At 41.8% G+C, this 17170-nt stretch overlaps 1 protein-coding gene across 4 annotated transcripts in view; it reads left to right on the forward strand.

Annotated features, from left to right (window-relative positions):
- Positions 1 to 17170, forward strand: part of PXYLP1 (2-phosphoxylose phosphatase 1) — a 51620-nt gene that overhangs the window by 3595 nt on the left and 30855 nt on the right. The window contains exons 1-3 of one of the 4 annotated variants that reach the window (XM_072344400.1): positions 1416 to 1516; positions 7128 to 7288; positions 13908 to 14039. In XM_072344400.1, the coding sequence (XP_072200501.1) occupies positions 13961 to 14039 (79 nt within the window). In that variant the 5' untranslated portion in view covers positions 1416 to 1516; positions 7128 to 7288; positions 13908 to 13960. Of the gene's footprint in view, positions 1 to 1403; positions 1517 to 7127; positions 7289 to 13907; positions 14040 to 17170 lie in introns of those variants that run through there. The other 3 variants (XM_072344402.1, XM_072344401.1, XM_072344403.1) reach the window with 3 other exon arrangements.

A 17170-nucleotide genomic window follows, 5' to 3' on the forward strand; every position in this document is an offset into this window, starting at 1 on the left:
CTAGAAAGAAAAAAGAAATCATGATGATAGATGAGCTCTAATCGGACGTGCTGCTGCTAGCTGGGAGGAACAGCAGCTTCTGTGTGTGCTGTGCAGCTGTTGGCTGGCAGAGGTTCCGCTGTGCTGCTCAGCAACTCTGGATGTAGTTTTTAGACAGCAGCAGTAGGGAAAGGCTCCAGGCTCGTGTCTGCTCAGCTGCAGGCAGCTTCCACATTGCTGTGCTGTCTGTCAGTCGAAACTATTCAGATTTGCACTGCTTTTCCCAGAAGGTGAAAGATGAAGAATTTTGGGGCACATACAGCTGAAATCCTATCAGCCTGGCCAGCTGTACAGCCTGCCCAGTCTCTCAGTTAGGTGCAGTGGCTCTGTGGTTGTGCAGTGTCAAAGCACACTTGGCTTCTTGCCTCCATGTGCAGGGCAGTGGCTGCTGGTCACTGTGACCCCGTGCGGCACCAGGCCGGTGTGTGACCTGTCCTTGATGCTGCCTCCCGAGCATGGCCAACACAGCAGTCAGGCTGCTGGCACTGCTGTGAGCTGCCAGGCGCTGGGTTTGCTTGTGTGTTTGGCATAGATGTGTCCAAGTGGGGCATTTTGGTGTTCCTTCAGTCTGTATTAATAGTTATAGAATCTGCTTTAGGAATAGATGAAAACTTGGGATTTGAAGCACAATCTTTATGTAGGATGAAACCAGCACCCCGGTGTTAGCTTCTGTGAAGAGAAGGAGCGATGAGCTGGGAACTGTCTTTGCAATGAATTGTGGCATACTTCTGGGGAGTTATGAAGCGGCTTCACTTGCATTAAGAGAACTGGGGTATGTACTGAAATTCATAGAATTCCCCTTAGAGAAGAGCTTGGGGCTGGCACTCCGTGTTTGGACTGAACGACCTTAAGGTCTTCTCCAACCTTGGTGATTCTGTGATACTTCTGAAAGGTGCTTGTGCGTGACACGACGGCTTCCGGCTCACACGGACCCTCACAGCAAGCGCTCGGCCCGGCTCCGTGCTGCAGCCGCAGGGCGCTCCCTGCCACCCGCTCGGATCGCGCGTGGGGAGGGAAGCTGGGGAACCGCACAGCGTGGGGAGGAGCGACGGAACGGCCTCCGGCGGTCGCCACATCCGCGTCCCGTACAGCGCGGTGACGGGGCGGGCGGGACGCGGCGGTCGGAACGGTGACCGGCGCTCGCTCCGCCTCGCGCCCAGCTGTGGGGCTCGCGGCCCGGCCACCCCGTCCGACTCAGAGCCGGCTCCGTTGCTCCGTCGCGCTGACGGTCCGCGGAACCGACGCGAGATGAGCCCGGCAGGCCTCGTGGCGCGGACAGCCCCGCCCCGTCGGGGGAGTCACGGCGAGGGCGGGGCGAGGCCGTCCCCCGGCGGGCGGCAGGGGGCGCCGGCGGGCGGGGTGGGGGCGGTGCTCCCCGAGTCGGGGCGCTGGGCGGGCTGCCAGCCGGAGCCGCGGCGTGGCGGCGGGAGCGGCTACGGTTCTTGCCCCGGGAGGAGGCGAGAGCGCGGCCGGGCAGGTACGGAGGTGCTGCGGGCGGGGTGTCCTGGGTGGCTCCGTCCCATCGCCGTTGCTGAGGTGCGGTCTGCGTCTCGCCGTCCCGACCGCGCTGGTGGGACGGCGCACGGAGCGCTGCCTGGGAGCGCTCGGGCTGCTCCCCGACGCGACCCGGCTGTGGTTGCGCCGCCGCTGGCCCTCGCCCCCTGCCCGGGATAATCGGCGGCCGCGGAGGGTGGGAGCGGGGGAGGGATGGGCGCCCGGGGGCGTTACCGGAGCCGCTGGCGGTGGCACGGCTGCCCCGCGCTCGGCCGGGCTGTCCCGGAGTGAGGGCCGGGAAGGGACCGCCCGTCCCGCCGGGCTGCCGAACGCGGGCGGTGAGCCCGGCACAGGCTGCGCTCCCCGACGCTGCCCCGGGGCGATCGGGCCGCGGCCGCTGAACTTTGCTTCCGAGCCGCGCTCCGCAGGCAGGCGCACGGGGCTCAGTGCGCGGCCGGAGCGGTATAGGCTTAAACCTGGGTGCTTAATGAGACGGAGGTGAATCCATCCGGTTTAATGACTTTACACTGTGCGTAGATGTATACATACAGGCATGCGAGCAAGCCCGTGAAATGCACTCATGAGTTCATCAGCATTCGTGCGATAACAGCCTTCATACTTAGCACTCTCCTCTAGGTAGGATACGTTGTTACAGAGCTGCTGTGCTTCTTCAATGCACTGATGTTTAATAGTGTGAGGCTGGTGTGGAGTAACTTGCATGGGTTTATCTTTTCTTTCCTTGCCTGTTGTCTTTAGCGTACTTGATAGCAGTCCTTTCCCTCTTATATACCTAAACCCCTTAGTGTATCTCTGCCCTGCAAGATTCTGGAGAGCAATCCTGAACATATTGACACAAATGGATGTAACATCCAAACTGTGTTCTGATGTGAAGATCTTCTTGGCCTTCAAGCAGAATGCTGCACTCAAATAAATAAAAATCAGTGAAAGTGGAGCTTAAAGTGGTAGAAAATAAGAGGTTAAACAATGTTTGTAAATCCCGTGACCTGAATTTCTGGTTCGATCACCGCGCATAAAGGCTGGGACAATAGAAATGGCAGGGTAGGAAGCGTGTGACCATAGGAGCCTTCTGTTTTGTCTGGCATTTGTCTGAGATGTGCATCTACTTCAGCCCTTTAATTTTCTCCTTTACAAATTTTATGGATTTACTTAGACGTGGGTGAAAAAGTGACAGAGTAAGTGGATCTATACTTGACTAACACCATAAGCTGTCATGTATAATAAGTTATTGTACCCGTATTACGATAATAATGGGATATTAAGCCAACATATTTTGGCAGTGAGTCCTTGTAATACGTATGCCCTGTTTTGACGTCTGTAGAAGGAGGATTATCTCAGGCAGACTTTGTAGTGGGAGGGTGTGAGTGGGATGAAAGCAAAAGCTGCTTAATTTTAATCTTCTCAAAAAGGTAACTAAAAGTAGTGCACATGGTTATAATACGCATACTTTTCTTACTAACGCCTTTTAATTGTAGTCTCTTGAATTTTTAACGTAAACTCAGCAGTACTGAAACATTAATTTTCATAAGATTTGGTACATGCTGAAGCAGTTCTCTATCCTACAAATAAGGAAGCCTAAAGGGGTAGCCGGCACTTGTGTAAAGATCTGACAAGAGCCAAAACAAGTCACTGTGTGTGCAGCAGTCACAATCTGCTCAGTCTTCTGGCACTCAGTTACACTGTTTCAGTGCTGTAATTGTGAACTTGCTTTTCAGAATCACATTCTTTTGTCTTCTGTGCTTTTTTAGTTCAAAAAATGGCACCTTGGAGAAAGCAACACACAACACTCAGTGTTTCAAGATGTACAGAATGACTGACTTCGGTGCAGTTTGCGTTCTCCAATGGTTTTATATTCCTACCTGCTCCTCCTTCATGACCTCCTTAGACAAAAGAAACTTTGAGCATCCTGTGAGATTTCTTATGTAGGTCTTTCCTCCTTTTTAAAATCTCATATGAGACCTTTGAAACTGGATTTTGTTTGAATCTTTCTGAGTAGTTTTCCTGCTGAAGCTGCAGGTTTTTGTTTGTTTGTTTTTACTTACTAAAAGGCTTTTCTGAATTTCTGAGAGGCTCACATCTTACCTGCCTGTTAGTGCTCAGAAGATGGATGGCAAATTCATGCAGTCCTAAGACTGGCTTTTAACTGGATTGATGTTCAGATCTAGTCACATATCTTCTTCCTATCTCCAAGGGTTTCATCCTAACAATACAAAAACATCTGGCAGTTGGTACGTAGAAAAACCCACTGTGAGATGCACATTGCTCATACACGTACATCAGGCAGACACAGGAATTAAATGTTAGTGACCACCTGCTAACATACACTTCATGATTTAGATATGGTTAGGTTCCTGGTTTAGGATGGGTGCTACAGAGGAGGTGGTGGTACCTTAGTTGTTCAAGAGTATGGGCAGCAACATGAAAACTGAACTGCACAGGCGTGCACTTGAGTGTTACCAGACTTGCCGGCAGACAACAGCCTCAACAGTGAGGAAGGATTTGTTTTAAACAAATGAGAATGTCAGCAGTTCGGATGTGGAACAGTGTGGGTTGGTCCTAAACTGCTCAGGCAGAAGGGGGGATTTGAACAGTGTTTGAATGTAGCCTTTAGTCTTGACTTGCTGTGAGAAAGAGTGGAGTCAGTAAGTAAGAGGTGTGTTGATTCATATTTAAGGCTGTATTTAAAAATATTCTAGCTTGGGTGGGAGACTGCATTTGGAAATAAAAGCTTAAATTGCGTAGGAAAATGAGGAGAAATGCTTAAGTGCCTGGGAGAAGACTGTAAGAGATTCAGAATAATTATATGGGAATTGTAATAAAATATTGTAATACAGATACGTGAGCTGTGCAATAAAATGCACTTTTTCTTTGAAATGCCTTTCAGAATGCCTTCTGAGATAAATGCAGACCAATATATGGTATAAATTGCACAGGTATAAATATAAATGAAAACAGTTGATCATAGGTTACACATTGGGTGATGATGGATGAAGGATGCAGGAACTTTCCAGAAAGATACCAGAAATATGATACAGACACTGCTTCATACTCAGTGAAAATCAAGCTGCTCTTTTTGTGAAATCAACATGGAGTTCCATTAAATAAACCTTTGGCTTTGTAAATCAGGACAAAAAGTTGGCAAATTTTAGACAGTAACACTTCCTGGTGGAAGGTGGGCGGGTGTTGTGTCTGTGCAGGAGCGTGTGGGCTTTGACCATGTAGCTTGCTTTATGGCCTTGGTTTTATTTCAGAATTCAAAAGGAACGCTCATGTTTTTCTAAGCAGAATTAGGTGGGCGCTGATGGCAGCTGGGTGAGACGTTTTCTCTTACTCAGAGAAGAAGTAGAGTGGGTAGGGGTATTGTTATCACCACTGGGTCTCTGGTTTTATTTTCTTGTTAAATGAGATGATGTCATTTTATTATGCCCAGTCAGGGCCTGAGTCATTAATGTAATGATTAATCCTAAGGAGCAAAAAAAAAAAAAAAAAGAGCATTGTTGCATTGTGTAGAGCTGTAATGAAATAGGAGTGTTTTTTAGGAAAGCTTCCATGGTGGATGATAAATGTGTGATTATCACTGAATGGTTCTGATGATTTAGAGCAAGATTGACAGGCTGCTTCATATTGTTTAAAAGGCTACAAGCTGGGCACTGAAAAGCTAGAGAGCTGACAGTTCCTGAACCATAACAGGGTTTTGGAAGCTGAAATAATTAGGCTTATTTGTCCGTGCTACTTGATAAAGACATTGATTAGAAGTACTGTTCAGATGTGGTGTTCAATAACTGTATGCCAGATGTTTCATCTGTAGTTTTATAGCACCTTTAAACTTACCATGTAACAAGTAATAAGTTTTCCCCCAGAAAATTGTCTCATGATTAGTGTCTTTCACTGTGGAGAAGAGAACAAAACACTGTAACTTTGTCTCCACATCCTCTATGATAACTTCCTCAATTCTTATGAATGGAAGAACTTATTCTGTGTTCTCTTTAGGTGATATTCTCAGATGATTAAAAAAGAGACCCTGTGAATATCCACGTATATTGTGCTGCTAAAGGTTGTTCTAAAAGGACAAGTTAATGCTGACACTATATTTTGCATTTTTCCATATATTTATTATGCTTTGTTCGCCTTCTTCACATCTCCAGCTGCTGCATTGGCTAACTGATTGCTCACGAGTTAGAAGCCTGAACACAAGGCTTGCATTTCTGTCTGTCAGGTTTTCTTGTTACCTTCATGGGGAGCTTCATACGGGCCAGTATGTTCTGGAAAAAAAGCCTTCCTGGAACTAAGCAACAAAAATGTATGTAGCGAGCCTTTCGGATGGGACATTGTGTTTAGTGCCAGCACCTTTGACCTAAACCTGTTTCCTTTCAAAGAAATAATGATCCTGCCTGCAACTTCCTAATAGTGTAGTCTCTAATTTGAAGATGTCTCCTTTCTGGAGGTTACTTTGTGCTGCTGCCATGAAGATCAGGGGAAAAATAGGTGTTGCTTTTGCAAAGTGGTGTAGCAGTGCTCCCAGTATGTTCCCTATATTATTGCTTGCTCATCTGTTCAGCAGCAGATAAACTGACAGTTGTATGAGGTGTTGTGGGGAGCAAAGGGGGAGCAGAAAATACTGACCATCCACTAATGCATTTGTCTAATCACGCTTCTGGAGTTAGATTGCAGGAAAGTTGTCAGAATTGCATAATTCAGCATGAACTGAAACATGAAACAGACCCAGGCTGTAAACAGCCCAGTGTAAGATCATCTGGAATTAAAAGAATAAGGATAGACTTGGGAGCTCAGATCCGCCTAACTTGAGTGGTAGAGCAGGTATGCAGTATGATTTTCTTCGTACTAACATCCTCAAATGCTGGGGAGGACAAATTGGACCTGGTATGGGAAAATCTGTTTCTTCCTCTTATGAGCTTCCCAGCCTAAACCTCTGACGTGGTCTGTTTGTTCAACTTGACCTCACTGACTGATTTCATTTACTGAACTGAACCCCCACAACATTTACTTTGAAACTTAAGGCTGAGAAAAGTGTTTTTCAGCAGCATACGGCTTGTGAAAATGAAGCAGAGGGATGTGAATTTGTGTCCAGAAACTTGTTCAAAGGCTAATATTGGAAGTGCCTGCAGAAGAGAGCCTTGCAGTGGGCAGGAGATTTGTTCAGACAGTTAAAGCTGTTAACTAGAAAATCTTAACAAAAAAAAAATGAAGTGTAACAACTCAAGCATGCTAACGGCGTTGCATTTGCATGCTTTTTGGAGCTGTGATGTTACCTGACCAGTCTTTGACTGTGATCTATGTGTGATTAAGATCTCTGCTTGTAGGATTACGAACATATGGTATGCAATTTTATAATTGTAAGTTTGAAATAAGTAAATTCTGGTGCTTTTTAAAGAGTTACTTAATTGAGTGTGTTCTGGAATGGTTTTTGCTGCCAATTAGGATCCAGTTCTGGCTCAGAGCCATCACAAATCATGAGGTTTCTTTCAAGTTTTATAATAATGTTGAAGTAGAATTGCTCAGTTTCCTTTTAGGAAGCACAAGCACTTCCTTTGTTTTTGTTTTTACTTTCTCTGCAGCTCAGCAAAGTGGGAGTGTGTATCCTGTCTTTGGATAAGGAAAGGATTAGGAATATGGTGATATTTATCAAGTGGATGAAGAAGACTTGGGCTTATGACAGATTTTCTTAGCTATTAAATTTTTGTTTCCACAGAGCCCTCACAGTGACAGTACTGACCAGGTAAGTTCTCATTGACTTTTATTTGCTTATTATTTCTTTTCAAAGTTCTGCAGAGTAACATGCAGATGTTAAGCTGTATAGAGCTGGCTGCATTAGCAACCAGTAAGAGCGAAGCTCTGAAAGAGAAGCTGGTCTGAATGGAAGGGTCTGCTGAAGTATAAATGGATCAAAACAACTTGAAGTGAAGAATACCTCCTCCTTGAAATACCTTCTCCTTTCATATGTTTGCTATTGAAATATGTAAGCCAAATGAAATCTAATACAAAACCAAACCAAGGAAGCTTTTAACAATTCCTGAAAGGAAAGAGAAAAAGTGGGAGAAGAGATATTAAGCTAGCACAGGAATTACTGTCATCTTTTCAACACTTATAACACACCCAAACCATACATTTGTGGTTTGTTATTTGTTTTTTGAAGGAGGAATAGTTTTTGTTCTTAAGTTGTTGAAATACTGCTTAAAGCTTTGTAATTTGACAAATTTGATGTGATTACATCGATAGCTCCTTAAACACAACAGTGCAGGTTCTCTGTTTGAAAGAAAGCAGTCTATGCTACATCATTTTCTGTTCAAAATGTGGTTTCAAATTTGCGTCTTAAGTTTGAAATCGTATCTGTTTTCATATCAGATGCTGTTTCCTGAGACATGTGGTAGATAAGTGTGTTTTTTCCTGTTGAATGAGGTGATCTCTCTGTCATCATTATAGTAATCTAAAGAAAAAATCACAGCACAAAACCAGCAATGTAACTGAAGTGTAAAAGGGGCTGTATTGAGGATGCTGTTAGGCTTTGGCACTTGATCTTGTAAACTGTGAAGCAGGAAAAACCTGGTAGAAACCTTCAGTGTCTTTTTGTCGCTTTGTTTTGATGTCTTGCTTGTTAGTGTAATGGTTTAGCAGCAAGCCCAGCAAGGTAAACTGGATGGGTCAGGTGTCACTGTAGCATCGGTCACCATTCCTTGTTTTGGATTCATTCTGTGAATGCAAACCTATGGATCCTATGCTGGATGCAAGCACCAGTAGCTTGGATCATATTTAGTGCTTGCAAACAGCACCAAAAGTAACTCTTATGGCTGTCAAAATATTTATTAGGTAATAATAATCTTGTAAGATCTGTTTCCAGCTTTGCATCTATAACTTGTTTTTTGTTTGTTTTTGAGGAATAACCAAGGAAAGAGGAATGCTGTGAGAAGTACATTACATATGCCTTTGCTATAGGGACACATTGTATATATGAACTATGGTGGGCACTGGTTTTTTGAATATACTTATGCTGACAGACTTAAGATAATCTACAGCCTACTAGGAAGTGTGAGACTTCTGGCACAAACTAGGACATGGGCTGGTTACATTAAATATTCCATAACTGTTTGTGTGCAATCCTGTTTGTCTCCTTTGTTTACTGTCAGAGCTAATTTGGACTCCTGTGAGTTCCTCCCAGCAGGGGCATGTCATCTGTTTGTCATGGATGATGGGAACAATTGATGTTATTTATAAAGAACATAGCAGAGCTGATAGGAGGAAAAGTTCCTGCCATTAATGTGTTGCTGTGGACTGGGCACGAAGGCAGCAAGCTGTCTCCTGTTGAATTGTTAAAGGGAAAAGTGTTCTGGGAAGAGGGGATGAGGAGGGACATAAGGCAAAAGACTAACTTAAAATTGATTACCCAGTCTGCTGCTTCCATCTTCCTGCCCTAACTGAAAGGAGCATAGAATTCATCCATTATGGTGAATAACTTGCTCAAATTCCCAGCTGTACAAATGGGTTTACCCTGAAACAGAAAATACTGAGTGAGGAGCTCATGAGAAACTGCTTTTCTGTGATTGCAGACAGATGAGCATTAAACTCATGTAGAACAGCCAAGTGGAGCACAGTAATTCCATCTTAAAATACTGCTTCCTTTGCCTATCGTTTCTTTTTTTGACTTAGGTTAGCTTGGGGCTTCCTGGGATGCTTTTTTATGATGATGGTGGATTGATTGCCTTTAAACTACTTAATCTTGCATCCTACCTTCTCACCTTCTTCACTCCTTATTGGTTTAAAAAAAAAAAAACACAAGAAAATCAAGAGTTACGGTTAGCAATTTTGCAGGTGCTGTTTAAAACTTTGTTGCTTTTTAGTGCATGCAAAATACAACATCAGTGGTGCAGGAATAGCATAATAATCAGTTTAAATTCCTGAAATTATAGTCAACTATAGGAATTTTGTGAGGGTTTCCTCCATGTGAAAATTACAAGCATGAAAAACTAAGTACGTTGTGCTGACCTCAGCACTGGTTGTGCTGACCTCAGCACTGGTTCTCCTGAGTTATCCTGTTTCCTCTCTTCTCTAATTCTTTCCTTCAATGTTTATAGCAGTGGTGGGTTTAATCATAACCACAATATGCTAGCCACTGTTTTTCATCCCTATTGGAGGGGTACAACAAACCCAAAATAAATAAAGAAACCCACTGCCACGTTCTTTAAAACATCAAAGAAAAGGTTTGGCTTGTGCTACAGCTTCTAGTTATAGTATGAACTTCTTCAGCTGCATGAAAATGCCTGGATGCTGGACTTCTGGCTGTTAGCAGATGGAAAATAGCCTGCCAGGTAGTCAGCTGCTGAGTGACTGGGGAGTAGCTGATGGAGCATCATTCGTTAGTGTTTTGAAAGTAAAGGCAGACGTGTGCATTATGATTGTATCAGGAGCTGTCACCTTCATTTCAGGCACATTCAAAACAGAACTTTTATTGAGAAATAAACGTGCAGAGGTAAAGGAAAAATAAAAGATGCATCAAAAAGCATTTGCAGTAAGAAATTATCAAGTTGCTTAATGTCTTCTGCATGAAAGAAGCGTCACTTTATAAGTAGGTCCCTGTGTTCTTTCATGATATATATATTTTTAAAACTACCTATGAATGTTTTTCCAAATGAATTTCATAATGTCTGTAGGCTTTCTGTTCTCCCTTGTAAGTGGTATAAGTTTGCAAGAAAATAGTGTCGTCTTTGGCATATAGTTAGTTTCAGGCTTAATGCTGTCTTTCTTTTTTGAAGCTTCAGTTTTATTTATTTATTTGTCATCTCATTGTGACTACTTTTGCTTGCTTGTATTTCAGCGGTCTGTGTCATTTTGATGGGCCACATCAGATAATACAGTGACTCTACAGTAGCAGGCTTTGACGAGTACTATTGATTATTTATGGAGACATGCTATTTTAATCAAGTAAATTCATTTAAGCTGTCGTGGTGATTCAGTGTAATAATGTGCTTATGCTTCATGCTGGGTAGTAGGTTTGCATTCCGCTTGGTTACAGATAATTAAGAGGATGTAATGGTTTCAGTAAATTGGTATAGAAGTTTGGTTGTGGTGGTTTAGTGTCATGTCAGACTTCATATGAGCTTTGAAAACATTGATCCAAATATATTTTCAAGGCCTGACTTAAAATGTTCCAAAGAAATAGCTCAGCTATTCAACCCAGCATCTCTGTGCTTTGCACTAAACAAGGAGGGTGCAAGGGCAGCAGGCTGCTCGTGGAGTGCTACGTAGGAACACTCAGGCAGTGCTGAACAAAAAGTAGGTTACTTATGGCAGCTGCTCTGCTGGGAGCTGCACGCTTAGTTCAGGCTCCTGGTGCTCTCCTGGGTGTGCTCACAGACATGCTGCGCTCCCAGCATTTAGAAATGGGAGTCATTAACTTTTTCAGTTGAAGTGGCCTAAAACAGATAACGCAGTGAGCCTAGCAGAGGTGTGGGTAATATCCTGACTCCCTGGCCTGGTCTGCAATTGCAAAACTGTTTTTATCCTTGTGTGAGTATGTAGTGTCCTACATTAGCACAGGTTTGGCATAGTCTTGTGAAAGTAGGTGAGAATTGGAGGGGGATCTAAATGCTGTGAGTTGCTCTGGTGATAAGTTTAGATGTGGAATAAATTTTAAAGAAAAGAAATTCTGTGATTAGGTACTTACACCATGTAGGGTGGCTCTGAAGTAGTCCTTTAATTATCTTTATTTAGATACAGAATGCTTTATTAACTGTAATCCTTCAGAATATCCAAACTGCTTTCACGTGTCATGCTTGTAATTAGCATTGTCTAAATAAGTTTTGGGCTCTGTAGGTTTTCTTAATCCAGTTCTGTGTTCTCTCTTGACTGAAAGTCCCATCATCAATGGTGAACGTGAATCAGTGTTTTTCTGGCACGCCTCAGAAGCAACTGCCAGAGTGCCTAGTGCTTAAAGTGATAAACACAGCCTGTTTACAGCAGTACAAAGGTGCACAGTCACCTTTGAAAGCAATTACTACTTACCTGTCTCTGAGGAAAAGAGCCAAGGCCTGTGCCTGGTGAGTAGCAATGCAGAATTGCCAGTTGGTGTGCTTTGAGTACTGAGAGCTTCCAGGTGGATGTGGTGAGACTGGGGCATGACCTGCACTCTGCCCTGTGTGCAGAGTAAATAGGTAAGGATCAATATTCTTTAAATGTCATGTTAGCAGCAGGTTTTCTGCAGCACTGCAGCCTCTGGTTGTGTGTGGTTATGTGGTAGCATATTCTGAAGATCCAGAATGTATTCTGTTCTGCTCTGTGGCTTGTTTTGTGTTCTGTCTGCACAGGAAAATAGTCTTTATGGGTGGGGGTAAGGTTGTTTCATTTTTACTCCTTCCTGAGGCTCTTATCTTAATTTTTTAGCTCCTTTCTTATGATATATGCTTCCAAATGCTCCTGTCAGTGAATGCTCACAATGCCTATTGCACTGTCTCCGCTTAGCATTTGCTAAGTGCTCCTTTTTTCTGGCAGTACCTCATATAGCAGTACTGCTGGATGGAGACTTCGGATTCAGTGTTACATACCCTCACCTGACTCTTGGCTCTGCGATACCAAGTAGCAGTTGATGAAAGGTTGTATTGACAGTTATTTAAGTCACTCAATAGCAACTTTTTCCATTCCTGATCAGTTGTAACACAGTGACTTTTAGCTTAGCAGTACAAATATATTTAAATGAAAAATATTTCTGCTTTGTTTATCATGTCTTAACGATTGCGTTTGAAATGAAATACTTGAAAATTTCTGGTCTTGCAACTAAGATTTAAAGCTAGTTACACTTCCGCTCTAAACTATTTTGGTAGCTTGAGGTGTTAACCACCTTTTCTTCTGTCTTGTCATCTTTTCTTTCTTGTGGCAGCTTTTATGTGTGCAGTGACTGTATTAGTAAGTGTAGACTGTGCAAAAAGCTTTTGTTCCTGAGAGTTTTTAATGTGCTTTACCTTCTCCTATCTGAGTCTAATTTTGCTTTTTCCTGTGGTTCCCCTTCTGTTCTTCCATCTGTTTGGTTTAACTGCTTCATTCTCTCCTAGTGTTCTGTATTCACTAATCCTTTCACCTTCCTCCCATCACAGCTCTGTATAGTTTGTTTGGCTTAAGTTCATTTTGGTTTCAGCATACCTTTCACTAAGATGTTCCAGGATGAGCTGTGATTTTGGGAAACTGGAACTGCTGAAATCATTCCTTCTCTCTCTTTTTCCTTTTAACTTTTTATTGCTGTTTGCATGTGTCATTTGTGGTGCTCCTGCTATTTTGGAAAAATATTGTAATAGATCTGGTTTCTTGCTTCTCAGAATCTCCTTTTATTTTTCCATTTGCCTCAGTTTCTAAGAGCTGTGATGGTAGCCCTCTGAGTAAAATGAGACAGAGTGACATCGGTCAAGCAAAATATAAGGGCATAATACATTTCCTTGCAGGTCTCAGTGATTTCATTTCTGAAGCATCACTCCTTATGCTCGTGGTCCCTTTGCTTAATCCTAAATGAATCACACTGGTCCAGTTCATAGATTACCACTCCTTCTTAAGACAATAGAGAAAACCAGAAATTTAGTGATTTCTAAGACATTTTTAAATGTTAATAAGAAAATTAATATGGAAAAAAGTATCAGAATTTCAAAATTGGATTCTAGTTGACTTATTAGTGATCAGAGCCTGACACGAAGGACTTGGTAGGATAATTAGTTTTTTGATAGGAATTCTGTGATGTTGTAACTAATCCATCTCTCTTTATGGAAAGGTAGATAAAAGAGAGATGTATTAATTATATGCTTTGTATATAAGTAATTTCATTTTCAAAGGCAGGAAAGAAGCAAGAGAAGTCTCTCTCCATGAGCAAATAAATGCCAGGGCAATAAGAAACACCGCTGTTATTTTCTGTCAGTGTATTTGGATGCACTGTCATAAACAGAACTTGATGCAAAGAATCAGAGAATCTCAGAAGATTCCCTGCAATGCACTGTCAGTGCTGGGAAAAGTCAGCTCTTAGACATGAAAGCAGCTTGCTTTTTTTTTTTTTTTTTTTTTTTTTTTTTTTTTTTTTTTTTCCTTAAGAAAAAGAGGAAGGGGAGAACCCCATCCTCCCATCCTCCCCCCCACTGTTCCTTATATGGATATCTGTCAAAAATCAGTTCAGCGATTTCTGTGCACTTTATTATTTGGGCATTTTCAGGAGCCTGTTGTTTTTTGTTTGTTTTTTGTTTTTTTTTTTTTTTGTCTTTTAACTTTTGCAACAAGCTGACACCGTCAAAAGGCTCTTTGAATTTTCTTAGGTGTAGCTGATAGCTGATACTTCCACCTCTGAAATGCATTTATCGATGTTTTGTTGTTTGCAGAAACCATTGACACGTGAAGATGAAACCATGAAGAGAAAGCAGAACGAATAATAATGCTTTTCCGAAACCGGTTTCTGTTCTTGCTGGCTTTGGCAGCCTTACTTGCCTTTTTGAGCCTCAGTCTACAATTCTGTAAGTGTTCTCCCTTGTGTTTTCTGAGTAAGGTGATCTGTAGATGTTCTAAGAATGCCTGTGCTGACGTGTTGCTTAAATGTTCTCTTTGTATTTAAATATTTGTAATTTTTTTTTCAATCATAGGGAAATAAGCGTAAGAATAAAAATAGTTCAGTGTGTTATATAGGAATCCATACAATCTAGAATCATTTTGAACAAGATTATTTCAGAAAAAGTCCTAGTTTTGCAATGTATTTAAGTAATTGAATATGACCTAGTCCTTCCATGAATTTAAATCAAATGCATATGAGTAAGAACTGCTGCAATTTGTATTTTACATTGCATCAGACTAGACAGGATGGAGAAAACTGCTGTGAGAGTGGTGAGTGTTGGAACTTACTTATACCTTCCCATTAGGGAAATGTAACTGCTGAATTGGCTCATTGTAAGTGGTTGATTTAAGAAAAATAAATAAAATTGTGCTTCAGATCAATTAATTATCAGTCAATCCATCCATTTTCTGATGACTAGTAGGAAGGTGGTTCCGAATGCATGCTTGTTTATGTTGGCAAATGAGCATTGTGCTTATCACTGAATTTATAAACGATACTGCTTGCAAGTTGTGTTAAATGCACAGAATACATACTAATGTAATTATTTGCTGACAGAAGGTAGGTGGGGAAGAAGACATACCTTTAGTATAGGGTAAGTGCTCTTTATTGTTCTTGCTGTCTTGAATCATGGGCTGCATCAAATTGAGCACAGCTAGTAGGTCAAAAGAGGTAATTCTCCCCCTTTACTCCACTCTCCGAGAATCCACCTGCAGTGCTGCATTTAGTTTGAGGGCCCTCAGTACAAGAAAGTCATGAGACTGAACAGAGGGTTGGAGTACCTCTCATGTGAAGACAGACTGAGGGAGCTGGGGTTGTTCAGCCTGGAGGAGAGAAGGTGGCAAGGAGACCTTGACATAACCTTGCAGTACAGGGAGATTATAGGCAGGAATGAGATGGACTTTTTACATGGGCAGATAGTGACAGGACAAGGGAGAATGGCTTTAAATGGAAAGAGGGGAAATTTAAACTGGATATTAGGAGGAGAGTTTTTATTTAAAGGATGGTGAGATGCTGGAGCAGGTTGCCCAGAGAAGTTGTGGTTGCCTATTGCTGGAGGTGTTCAAGGCCAGGCTGGATGAGACTTTAGCCAACTTGGTCTACTGCAGGGTGTTCTTGCCCTTGGCAAGGGCCTTGGAACCAGATGATCCTAAAAATCCACTCAAACTATCCAATGATTTGATTGTAATGCAAGACTTGTTTAAAGTTCTGTGATCCTTCTGCTGATATATATAGATACATAAATAGATATATCTCTCTATATAGATAGGATTTTGCATAGAGTGAGTAATTTCCTGGCTTGTGGCTAAAAAAAAAATAAAAAGATATAGAGGATTACTTTGGATTTTGTGTCTTCTGCGTATGTTGAACAGTTTCAAAAGAACAAACAGAAAAAACAGACCCAGAGCATTTGGTTTTATGGTACAATCTTTAAACTTGTTTGCATGTTGTAGATGAACCCATGGCTCCAAATTCCTTTTTCTGCTTCCTGTGAGTATGAAACCGAATTGTTCACAAAAATGAGTTTTATTTAGAAAAGGGAGAGGAGGAAGATATAGAGAAGGATGAGTCTTCATCAAAAGAGCAAGCTAATTTTCCACTTAATTAAGAAAGAACACTTGTGCAAGAGGAATTCCAGGAGATTAATAAGTTTGAGGGGTACTTTAAAAAGCACCTGACAAAAAGCTGCCATCGTGAAGGTTAGTGCCAATACCAATATGCATGTAGAAATGTTTACAAAATGAGAACTGCAATACAAGCCAGCAAGAACCAAGTAGCTTGGGATAAGCTACAAGTAGATATTCTAATATTTTAACTTCTACCAGCTTCAGCTTGTAGAGAGATTAATCTAAACTTGGAACAAATTCCATCTCCAAAGCTAAGGCAAAACTCTCTTCTATCACCATATGGAACTATTATGGATGCCACCTGGAGCTTGGAGAACTTAGAAGCCAAACTGGAGTCTTAAAGCCAGAATTACATCTTTGCTTGCACCCCAGAACAACCAGCAAAGTTGTTTTAGAGCCTCCAAGAGCTTGGTGAGCTGCTTTCAAATTAAACATAGCTGTAAATTTGTAGCCTGCTCCAAATCATTATTCCTAAGTAGTTTAACATTCAACTAAGGAAATGCTTCATTCCGAACTTGAGCTTTTAATGAAAAGGACATGCAAATAATTGCAGTACATTGTTAATGGAAGCATACATTCATTTCTGTTTTAGAGCAGAATCTTCATTCTGTCTTTATGGCTATTTCATCCCTGCTCATGGTACATGTTATGTAATGCTTTACTGTAGAAGGGTATTGAAAGGCAGAAAATTTTAGGTGTTGAGCTCCATGGGAGACAGAAAAGTGTTGGTTTTTTTTTTAATATAAAATTCCAATTCCTGTTTGTATTTTTGCTGATGAAGTTTCTTTTACTGCTGATTTAAAGGCTGTTGTATCACTACATGCTTAATAGATCTGTATTGACTTTATTTTTTTACTATTGCCAGGCCCATTCTGCAAAATGTGTTTCCTTGCACTGAATCTCTTACTCTGAGATGCTGCATAATTCAGAGTTGTGCATCCTTCACTGTTTGATATTTGCTGTTGCACAGTGTGGCAGTAATGAAGTCTTGTTTCGCACACAAAGTTTTCTTCTGAAATCAATGTTTGTTTTTCATCAGGCCATAGAACTTAGTTTCCAAGTTCTACCTTCTGAGCTGCCTGGTGCAAATTGTGGTTATGTTGCTTTATAATTTGAGACAGTTCATGGGATGAAAATGAGACTTAATACAAATGCCCCAGCCATTATGTCTTGAAGTGTTTGGTGTGGAAATGGATGCTCTATGATCTGTTAGCTAGTAGTGCACAACTTTGAGGAGGAGGGCTAGTAATCTTAAAACATACTATTACCTTTTTTTATGCAGTGAGTGTTGAAAATACCTCCTTCTCCTTGTGGTAGATTTGTATAGAAAACTGATGCATAATTGTATAAATGGTACATATCTCCATTTTCTAACCTTCTGCTGTGGGTTTGATGCTTTTCCCTTCTTGTC

This window comes from Excalfactoria chinensis, chromosome 9 (assembly GCF_039878825.1).
Source record: "Excalfactoria chinensis isolate bCotChi1 chromosome 9, bCotChi1.hap2, whole genome shotgun sequence".
In the NCBI taxonomy this organism is placed as follows: Eukaryota; Metazoa; Chordata; class Aves; order Galliformes; family Phasianidae; genus Excalfactoria; species Excalfactoria chinensis.